Raw genomic sequence first — 12,063 nt, forward strand, 5'->3', positions numbered from 1 at the left:
ACTAATTTCACTTTGTCCTTAAAACTTTGAACGTCTTGTCGTAGAACAATAGTTTCAATGTTATGGTGTTAACCACACTACAAGTATCGATGTTACGAGTATAAAGGCAAGTTGAAAACTCCTTTTCATTCAACCGTTTACTTTGGAGCACTCGAATGAGAAAGAGAAAAGTTATTTAGAAATACAATATTGATTCTTCTCTATGGAAAGTCATACATGAATTCCCATTCCTTATCTAATGGGTACGTAGGATTACAATGTTAAGATTTAATCTACTTCATAATACATCATATACACCACAATAAGTTTTCAAATATTCCATCTTTCCATATGCATTATTTAACATTTACGCTAAGACATACGGACACGCTAGATATTTAGTCATATTTCTCATTCCTGAGATACAACTAATTATTTCTTAATAAGTCAACCATTCATGATTGTTTTCAGTAGGCAATAATTTTCATGCTTTTTTTCATGTCATTATCTTTCATGTCTTTATTATTTGTTCCATGTCTTTATTTATTGTAGCTGTAAAAGAAAAAAAAAAAAAAAGACGATTTCGTAAAGTGAGTTAGGTTGACTTCTCATAAAGGCATGTTCAGGAGGCATCTTTGACTTCTTATAAACAGCATATCATAAACACCTCATAACATTATTAACAAAATGTTCGAATTATTCTGCACCAGCATTTAAAAAATGTGTAAGTACTTGAAAATGAAACGTGCTTTTCTTTCGACATCGATACGCTTTTTGTCTTTACATTTTGCCGTATTGTAACTTATTTGTCTAAAGCTAGGTATACTAGAACTAGGTCACTAGAACAGACAGTAGGGCGACCAGTTCTTTTTCCAGTTAGTTCAAAAACGTAGAAATTTAGGAGGATGAAGTCAAGGAATAACATTATTGAGAATAGGAGTAGAGACAAGATGAACTCATTGTAGGGCAATCATTCTAGAGTAATGATAACTTCATTCTAGGGCAATCATTTTTATGCTACAATTAAAATTGCTCCGATTTCAGACGTTCTGTATTCTTATTATCAAGAAGTGAGATCAATAAAAACAGAAGCTAGATTTGAATCAGCATCCAAGGTATAGTAGCAATGAAATCCAGATTGATACTATTATTCCATATTATACAATCAAATTTAATTCTGTCAACAATTGATGATAACAAGAACTTACCACTCTCTTCTCGGTTGCTTTCCTTACATATAACATAAATTATAGATGTATAACAGAAGATGATAGTTATTAAAGGGAAGCCATACATGAAAATGAAACCAAACAGCCAATAGAAAAACTCATGTGGCTGCTTAAAATTCCTCAGGAAAAATATCGTAGCACATTGTTGATAGTCTGGAAATAATGGATGTGCCTCTACTCGAAATATCACAACCTGAAACAGAGGGAAAGTTAGTATAAACATATATATTGTCCATTATGATATTTTTATATACAGTAAATTAGTCCTAAATGAATTTCGAAAATATAAAAAGATTAGGTTTCCGGAGAAATTATGGAAATATGTGCTATTTTGCACTTAGTAATATTTGTATTTTTATATTTAAGTAGAAATGAGCTAAAAAACAGCTCTTCTAAGTATAGTTAAAGCTAATTCATGGGGTATTTAAATAGTAATACCTCATTCTCGAAGATTTTGTCATTTGACTCATTTAGCTATGCAAATTCTCAATGCTGAAAAACGATATGGGCGACTATATCAAACTTTGTGGTACCCATTTTATTCAATTAAATCATATAATACTACATTAATAACTGAACCATTTACATATGAAATATGAAACAAATTATAATGATCATTTCAAGAAACTTCGTGTAAAGAAAAGTCACTTCTAAGAGTAAACTATCTCTTTTTACCATGAGAAATAGTCTATACAACATTATAGGCATTCGTTCCTGAAATATGAACAAAACTCCCAGAACAACTTTCGAGAAACTCGTCCGAAACGAGATTACAGTCGAGAGCAGTGTACACTATATTAGATTTTAAAGTAAAATTACTTACTTCACATTACAGGGTTAGTAATGAAGTAGAAACAAAATCTTTTGAATTGTATTTGAGAAAATTGTTCAAAAACATCCTTAAGAATAACCTACTCCTTATGGATTTTTTTCTATGAGAAATTGCTTAGAGCTACTATACTCTATCCAAAATAAGAAACGAATTGGCATTTAGAGAAAGAGTGTTACCCTCTTGCCACATAATGAATTATCCCTCTGAAGTGTCCTCTATAACTGTTTTTCATTAGAGAGGGTGAGGTTATAGAGGACGCCTTAGCGGAATACTCATGATGTGGTAACAGAGTAGCACTTCTTATTCTAATGTCAATTCGTTTTTTATTTTGAACAAAGTATAATAAAATATTTATTTATGAAATGTGACAATCTAAAGCAAAGGAAAAGTTACTACAGGTATATTTCATATTTATCGGAAATCAACAAAGTCGTGTTTTAGAAAATCATCCAAAACCAACTTATCCCTAAGAGTAAGTCATCCATCCGGCATTTTTTCCCAGAAAACCAAAAAATACAATATTGTATGGTTGATGATTATATATATATATATATATATATATATATCAGAACAAACGTACAAACGAACAGACATCCAAAAATTACTTCTTCGGTATGTAGGTGAAATCAAACTTGTAAATTCATTAAATATCGAATTTAGTTTTTACTATGATCATATTTTTTTCTCTCCAATCATCGTTCAAAAGTCGATTTTGAAAATGAACAAAAGCGGTTGAATCAAGCTAAGCTTTCCCACAGTGGACTAGAGTAATATTCAATGCACGGATATGGATTCAAAATGGGTGCACAATGAAGTCTAAATTTGTCTAGACATTAGTTAGTCAGACCTTACAAAACTTTGAAACTTTTTGTAATTGACTGCTTTTTTACCCATTTTCTATAGTAAAATATGAAAGAATCAGCAAAATATTAAAGATTTGACATGGTTAATAAAAAAAAATAGTTTCGTTGTAATTTCATTTTATTAGAAATGAAATTACCATGAAACACTCTTTCATTTTAAAACCTTTAAAATCGCCAAACATATTCTTTAAGTAATCTATTTATCTATTTTTATAGAAAAGATACATGAATATTCTGACAAAACGTTTTCATTCTTTCTGAAATCTTCGAATAAATTCCGAAACAAGAATGATCATAGTAATATCCTACAGTATCTGTGAAATCTATTTTGAAAAAAAAAAAAATGGATTGTAAATAAGAAGTTAATAGTCATACTTGTTTCTTTCTTCATAGCTATATTAAGTCTCTTGGAACCTCCCCCCATTAAATGAAATATCCCTTGTATAACTAATGCCGTACCTGTGGTAAACTGCACAAGATGCTTCCAATCCAGGCAGAGAAGAGAAAATACTTATTTCTTCGGTCAGCGTTAGTGACTGCTAATGGTCTCATTACAGCGAAGTACCTGTCGAGGCTAATACATACGAGGATAAACCCAGAAAGGTAAAGGCCGAATGTTCTGAAGAACATCATTATTCGACACATTGCGTCCCCTCCTTTCCAACTCACTGTTACATTCCACGCAATCTAAAGAGAAAATTGAAAATCATTGTTATACTCTCTTACCACAGTGTTATTTTCACTCATGTGCAGAACTTAAGAATAATGTGAAATTGTACATAAAGTATTGAATACGTAAATGTATTGAGTTTATCCTAGAACCAGTGCTTAATTGCCATGCATGGTTCCCGGTGATATATACACTCATTGTCGTCAGATGTGATGAGCGGTGTTTCAACACACCAGCAGTTGTGCTCGAGACAGGCCCAGGGATGAATTCAGGAGGTAGCCCGGGGGAATTTCCTCCCCGGAGAAACTCAAAATTTCAATCACAAAATGTAGAAATTACTTCACCCAAACTCCCCTCCCCCGAGGAGTTCACATTTCCCCCCCGGGTGAAAATATCTGAATTCAACATGGACAGGCCTGTCCTGTAGTCGAGGGAATGCGGTGGTATACACTCTTCTTAATCTTAATCATTACGGTATACCTAGAGACGAAACTTTTTCGCAACAATTTTGATATTTTGTAGCATTAATTATCACAACTTTCGCATTTATTTTTCTAAATGTAACAGAAGATTTTTTTTTTAATTATGGCTTGTAAACAGTATATTTCTGGTAGTAAGGTTATCTAATACGAAGATGAGGATACAACTTGCTTAGGTGCATATTCTAGCTAATGTATTCACTGAAATATAGAAATTAATGCAAAAATTTAAACACTACTCTAACCTCATCCTTAGTTAAAGGATAGCATTCTTCTTTTAAGTTTGTTCACCTGTCAGTGACAATCATATTATACTTGGAAAAGAAACTTTCGGCATCAACACTCCAGACTGGCAACCATATTGAACGTAATGAGTTGACAGCAAAAGACCTATGGTTAACTTTTAAACTGTTTAACAATGCTACAATGCCAACTTTCTTATCCTCACTGTTGAGAACTTAAATAACGTTACTTTTAAATTCACGGTAAGCAATCAACAGATCATGAACATTTTCACCACAAAACACAGTCAACGATTTAAACAACAGTTCAGTTTTGTTGATGTCTACATATTTATGAAGTGAAACAGTTTCTGAATCAAGTAACCCACAGAACTTTTCGTAAACTCTCCACACAGAATTGTCGTCACTTGCTTGCGTGTAATTTTGCAGCTTCAGCATTACTTTTGCCAGGTAGGTTTTCAACTTGACATCAACTTTAGCCTGATGAGAACTACCCTTTTTAATTAACTTTGCAGTAGCAGACCCAAATTTTCCTGCTTAAGTTAACTAATTTATTTCGCAAGTTTTTTTTTTTTTTTCACAATAAGGTAGTTAGATCCTTTTACTTCCTTAAAGAGTTGAACAACAGCACTTCCATGTTCACTGACAAATGATGCTCGCACTTGAACCTCAAATTTGCCTTTTCTGTTACTACTAAAATTTTCTAGCCTCTGACTTTAAGTTAAATAATATTGGAAACGTGATTTTTTTAGTTATGATTAGCAATAATTAACAAGAATTCCACCTTTTCGTTTTTATTCGCATTTATCGCAAGTAATGCCGAATTTCGCACGCAAAAATTCGCGGTAATATAAACGTGATTTCTGGCTCTGAAACGAAAAGTTTGAGGTTTCCTAAAAGATATTCGCGTTTTTTTTTTTAACGTTTTGCACATATCGCATCAGCAAAAAAGTTTCGTCTCTAAGTATACCTTTTATTTCAAGACATACAATCATTTTTATTTGATTATGTTTGTTTATTTATTTAATCGAGTCATGACTCTAGTATTAAAATATTATGTCTGTTCTTTTTTTTAAATCATATTCTTAGCCGCTGTTCAAGTGTATCCATAATGCCAAAAAAAAGTCAGTTTTGTCTCACGACTCTGTAATCACAAAATTTGATTTAAAAAAAAATATTTGAGTTTTGCGTTCCTTTTAACAACGAGGCTGCATGAGATGTAGAGGACCTACAGCTTAACGTTAGATTCGAACGACATAAGTTCTAGCCAGTAACCGAGCCCGGGTCTCCAAGAACTCAAGTTTAGTGTCTCTCTCAGATTGAGGCTTTAGACATGGACCTACAGTTTAACAGGAATCCGAGCCATATGAACTCCCGCAGGGAATCGAACCTAGATCTTTCGTGTCGACGACGCAAATGCTAACGATATAGTTACGAGGCAAGTTCACAAGAGAGAGAGGGGGGAGGGAGAGGAAGGAAAATAAAGAAAAACGGAAAGACTATGTGAGATCAGTCTCTGTCCAAGTTTGTATTGTTTTCATCAGTAAATATTACAACAGTTAGCTTAATTTAATTGCGACAATCATATTTCCACCCTACTCCTCACTATAATTTTCTTAATTCCTTCTGGTACATCGATCGCGATTTTCTCTGCTCCTTTTCTCAGTGTGTTGATTCTTTCTACGTACCTACATTCATATATGTTCATTCATATTAGTGCAGAGATTTATCTCAGAAGTATCATTAAGATAATATAATAAAATGTTTTAGGCTATAAGAAAGTATCGTAGCCAGTACATTTTAATGCTAATATACGCGTTTTACATTGCTATTTTTTAAAAATAATACCCTATCTATTGTATATATCTTCTGTCACAGATACAGTGCATAGGCCTACCCTCTAAAAATTTCAGGACTACAGCACCGATTCGAGGCGTCACATACAACGTGAATAGAGCCGTCTTGTTGGCCTTATTGTCATGTGCGTATGGGAGAATGGCGAAAGAAAATTATTGATGATGTCATGCCTGGAAGAATCATCGTATAACTGGAGAGAGGTCAGAACCAGTTGGAAATGTGAACTCGGCGTCCCACCAACTATTATCTCAAAAGTCTTATAACAATTTTAATAGTGTGAAAACGTCTGTCAGATGTTTCACGGAGATCGTCCAAGGAGTACCAGTGTCAAGCCAGAGAACACTTTATTAAGCCTAACTGCCAAGTGCAAAAGACACAACACTGTCTCAGATCACGGCAGGGATCTTGCAGCTGGTACAGGAACCATTGTTTCAAGTTTATAGTATATAAACGGTTAGTTGTGGAACACTGATATGCCAGACAGCCAACAAAGTGTGTTCAATTGGCCTAAATGCATAGAAGAGGCCGTTTTAATTGAAGCAGAGAACTTCACGAATGGACCCAAGAGCAATAGAGCCATATCCCGGTCACAGATGAATCCTGGTTTAGTTTCGCCAGTCATTCTCTACGTATATTCATCTGGAGAGAGCCTAGAACATGGCTCCTTAGAGAATTAACATTACTGAATTGGACCGTAACAGGAATGGAGAAACCATGGTGGAAGTTGGATCATTCTGGGGTCTTACACCGACACGCCCCTGTATGTCTTCCCACGGGGAACCATCAGAGTATGTTAATCTGTTTAGGGGTGCAATGGGCCTTGATTTCATCCTAATGGATGATACTGCACGTCCCCATTGGGTCAGCATAGTACATGAATACCTTGAGCCTCAGGTTATTAGACGATTCAATTGGCGCAGTCAATTACAAGACTTGGGCCCATTAAAACATGTGAGGGATATGCTTGGTAAGTGAATTGCACCCCATCATGTGGCTCTGAAAATGAAATGAAACGAAATATTTTATTTTAACGTCCCACAATGATGCTCTTTATGCTAAGGGAGACAGGTGATTAAAGCAAGTGAATGATTATGGAAGAATTGGTAGAATGAGAATGTTAGAGGAGACAGGAATACCCCGAGAAACTCACGGACATGATGTTGTCCATCACAAACTTCCTTGGTCGGGAATCGAACCATGTACCCCACGCACCAGAGGGTGAGCCACCGTCCCACATGGCTCCGAGATCCATTTCCAAACTAAAGAAGACATTAATCCAAGAATGGAAAGCTATACCTCATCCACTTATTGACAACCTCATCCTCATGCAGGCACGTTGTGCTGTACGTTCTGCAGTACGGGGAGATCACACAAAATATTCCTGTACGTATCTTTTTTTTTTTTTTTTCGGTGAACACATGAGTACATCTCCTGAGTTTAACGCCTCTCTGCATTTTCGTTCATATTGCCCACTATATGTCTTTTCCCACATTGTTTTATTATATTACCATTCAGAAATTCTATCTCAAGCCAATATAACAAATAAAGGAGTGTAACAAGTAAAGGTCCATATAGTAGTCGCGCAAATCCGATACAAACATGCGGCGTTTGGTTGAGCATGAGAAGAAGTGAAGATCACCAAAATTTAAGCTGTTATGGACTATAGAGAGCGGAAATTGTCGCTTAAACTCTAGGAAGGTAGTAATGACGGTGTAACTGAATATCTTGCAAAGAGTGAAAGTAAACCAACCAAAATTAACTTACCAACCATAAGAAGGTTTGGGTACAAAACCTCGCTGCCCAAAACCTCGCGGGCCAAAACCTCGCGTCCCAAAATCTCACCTGGTCAAAACCTCGCAGTCCTGATCTCGGGGCACAGAATCTTCCTGGTCTAAACTACGTGGGACGTAATCTCGCCTGGGAAGAAATGTCGTCAGTATAAAACGTCGTCACGACGATTTCTTCCATGTAGAATGCTCTACATATTGCTATTTGTATATACTTTGTAATAACACGTAATTGCATTAAAATAATGAGAAGAAAAATTCTAACGCGTGCATTGAAAATCTATCCTATATAAAAATGAAAATAACTATGTTTGTGACATCATAGCTCTTGAGCCACCCGACCGATCGCGATGAAATTTTCAATATAGATGAGGTTCGGGCCTGGGATGCATTTTATAATTTCATTTTGACAGTACAACGAATGGGAGGGGAAGACATTTAAAAATAAATAAAATTTAATAACTCTTGAACCACGAGACCAATCTCGATCTAATTTGCCACACAGATCAGGTAGAGCCTGGGATGGTTTTTATCATTTCACTTTAACGGGAAGGGCTAGACATGTAGAAATACATAAAAATGAAAGTGGCTGCGTTTGTGACTTAATAATTCTTGAACCACTCGACTGGTCTCGATCAAATTTTCAACATATATGGGTTTCGAGCCTGGGCTGGTTTTTGTTTCACTTTGACGGTGACCTTATGAAATTCTAACAAAATATAATAATATTTATGAAAGTATGAAATAATATCTGAGTTTTTATGTCCGTCGATTATGTCTTGTAGGTTAAAGGAGACGTAGATGATCAGGATGAAGGAAATGATGGAATGAAGAAACGGGAATACTCCGAGAAAGCCCACGCTCACAATATTTTCTTCTTCTTCTTCTTCTTCTTCTTATTATTATTATTATTATTATTATTATTATTATTATTATTATTATTATTATTATTATTATTATTATTATTATTATTATTATTATTATTATTATTTGCAATATGGAATTCCATATTAAGAAATTCATTGGTAAATTTTAAGGAAAGGTTTCATTCTGCAAGGTTTCGGCCAAGCGAGACTTTGATCCGCGAGGTTTTTGGACGGCGAGGTTTTGACCAGGCGAGATTTTGGCCTACGAGGTTTCGGGCAGCGAGGTTTTGGCCCGCAAGGTCTTGGGCGGCGAGGTTTTGGCCACGCGAAATTTTGGGCGGCGAGGTTTTGGTCACGCGAGGTTTTGGACTGCGAGATTTTGGGCGACGAGGTTTCGGCGGCGAAATTTTGTCCGTATCCCCCATAAGAAAGACAGACAATTTAATGTAACCTGTATGAAAAGGAAAGCTTTTCTAAATGAAAATAGTGTAAGGAACCGGAACAATGAGATTCCATGGTAAAAGTTTAATTTTAAAATATATGTGACTGAAAAAAAAAAGGACCTACGTAGTTGACGCGGAAATCTAAACACAGCCAGTTGACATGGTGCTACAAAATATAGGGAGGTGTGCTGAGGTGTACCATGCCATGGATCTTAGAGTGGAAGTAAAGGGGGTGCAGAGAGCATGAGATGTAAAGGCGCGAGACGGAACCAGTGCTAGTAGTTGTAGTAGTAGGAGTGAGTGAGAGTGAATGTGTGTTTTTTGTGTGAGCATTTGATTACGAAGGTTAGATAATGTCAATGGAAGAAGAGTGTGACGGTACTTTCGAGGCTGATATGTAAACTTCCATCATATGTTTATAAAATGCAATAGGAATAGGAATCATTGTGTACAAATGCAATAGGAATTATGTGTGATAAAAGATCCTTGAGAAGTCGATCCGTTCTTACACTCGATAATAATATGGTAATATCAATCCCTATGTACTAAAAATTATCTCATTCATACACCAAAAGATGATATAATATCATAAATAGGTATAATTATTTGTATCTATCATTTAAGGTATGTATCAGAACAAAAAATGTCCTTCTTTCATAATAGAGGCTTTAAATCTTAGAAAATGTATTCTACTAACCTCGAGTGGAAGGAGCAAAAATGTAACAAATAAGTCTGCTATTACGAGATTCATTAACATCATATGTATTCGGGATATAGGGCGCGTCCTGTAAAAGAAAAATAAATGTAATCAGAAATGATTATTAAAGTTACTGTTGAATGATGAAAGTAAAAATAACTTCAAATTTAAGTACAACTAAAACAAGTAAAGAAGGAATGCTGATAATTGTAAGAATACTTACTAAAGAAGTGAATACCGTTTCACAGTGTAAAACTAAGATTCCCGAACAATGCGAATTCAATACTCAAACTTGAAGTAGTGTATGTATGTAAGTACTAGTTGCAATTGAGTAATAAGATCAAAGATAGAACCTGTTCCTCGAAAGCTGAATCCGTACCAAAAAGCCATTACTCGCCAACTCCTACTGTTTTTGTTCTATGGCGATAAAGGTTGAAACCAAAAATCCTTTGCTTGAATCACTTAATTCATTAAAAAATAAAATGACAGGCGTACATTCAAATACACGTATATCATGTGGTATATTTTGATCTACGAAGAGTACATTAACGTTTATGTATGTCCAAATATTATTTCAGTAATTTTTTTCTTATGGGAATACAGTAAGTTAATCGAATAAAAACATGTGATGATGAAGTAAGAACTATCAGTAAGAATTTTAAAAAAACGTTGAGAAGGTAGAACCGTTGAGAAAGTAGAACCGTTGAGAAGGTAGAAATAATATAGAATGGTTTAAAGGACGAGAAAAGTATAAAATAACGATTATAAGTTAAAAAGGAAAGATTGAATAAAAGGATAGGCATACTCAATTTGATAGTGGCAAAAAGTAATAAATTAGAATGTAATAAAACAATTGAAAATATTAAATACTACGTAATATAAAACAGGGAAAGAAAAGAAGATAATGCAGAAAACAAAATAAGAGAACGAGAAAGAATGAAGTTGTATAGCACTGACAATTTTAAAAATATTATATTAGAAGGCAATTAGAAAGAAGGCTATCACACTAGAAATTCTTACAGGCATGAAAATTACTCTAATGAGGATGAAGAGGAGCAAACAAATTTAAAAAAAATAATAAGGTAAGCAGGGAGAATTAAAGAGTACGAGATATACGTGTAAAAATGATAAAACAAATAAGACATTTGAATGAAACTGAAATAAGTAAAGACGCAAGAAAGAGAGTAAGATTTAAAAAAAAAAATAATGTATTTGAATCTTAAGCTTTTTTTTTTTTTTTTTTTTTTTTTAAGAATATGAGTTTTGCGTCTCATAGCATGCAAAAGTAGAAATTAAGAGTAAACTAATTCGTATGTATATATGTCTGTATTTGAGAGAATTAATCTAAAATAATTTACCTGAGTATTGTAATAAATACGCTAATATTTCCTACACTTGAGATCATGAGAAGACAGGAATAGACTATAACGCTGAGAAAGTGACCCCCATTGAATACCATGTCGTGTGACATCGTGGGTGCTGGAGACGTTAACCTTTCATTCTCCATCCAAGCACATGAGTTGACGATCTCAAGTGTTTGCGGAGTAGGAACTGGAATCATTGTAATGTTGCTTATTTGCATTCTGAAAGCATAAAAAATAGCATATTATTCGTAATAATTCTACAATTGTGTGTCAATTTACTTATCTCTATATTATGGAATATTGCACATTTTAAATAGTAATAATAATTTGCAGATAATAAATTTTGATAAATTTAAGTAGCATAATAGTAATAATCAATAAGAAAATAGAACGAGACAATATTTAGAAAGAAGACAATAATATTATTTTTTTATTGAAGTCGAAGGATAATTGATATTTAGAAACGATGAAGAGATAGGTAAAAACATTGAGAAATTGGTTGGTTCTCAAATTTTTGTGATATATTAAATTTAGAAGAAAGAATTAAACTATCGATATAAAAAATATAATACATTTCATCAATTAGTAGATATCCACTAATCAAAATCTTCAATAGTTGTTAAGATTACTAATATTGAATAAACCAAAACAATGTTTTGTACTTATCATGAGATGGAAAATTTTCTATTATATTTTTCTGGAAAATTTCCGTTCGAAACAAATATCTACAAGCAAGCATTTACCCCACATAAAGT

At 34.0% G+C, this 12,063-nt stretch overlaps 1 protein-coding gene across 2 annotated transcripts in view; it reads right to left on the reverse strand.

Annotated features, from left to right (window-relative positions):
• LOC145675620 (adipokinetic hormone/corazonin-related peptide receptor variant I-like) overlaps window positions 1-12,063 on the reverse strand; it is a 57,966-nt gene that overhangs the window by 14,305 nt on the left and 31,598 nt on the right. For both annotated transcript variants that reach the window (XM_081746171.1, XM_081746162.1), the window contains exons 2-5: window positions 11,303-11,527; window positions 9,945-10,032; window positions 3,363-3,590; window positions 1,188-1,401 (exon numbers count right to left, since the gene is read on the reverse strand). In XM_081746171.1, the coding sequence (XP_081602297.1) occupies window positions 1,188-1,401; window positions 3,363-3,590; window positions 9,945-10,032; window positions 11,303-11,526 (754 nt within the window). In that variant the 5' untranslated portion in view covers window position 11,527. The remainder of the gene's footprint in view (window positions 1-1,187; window positions 1,402-3,362; window positions 3,591-9,944; window positions 10,033-11,302; window positions 11,528-12,063) is intronic.

This window comes from Thermobia domestica, chromosome 2 (genome assembly GCF_964235325.1).
Source record: "Thermobia domestica chromosome 2, izTheDome1.hap1.1, whole genome shotgun sequence".
Classification (NCBI taxonomy): domain Eukaryota; kingdom Metazoa; phylum Arthropoda; class Insecta; order Zygentoma; family Lepismatidae; genus Thermobia; species Thermobia domestica.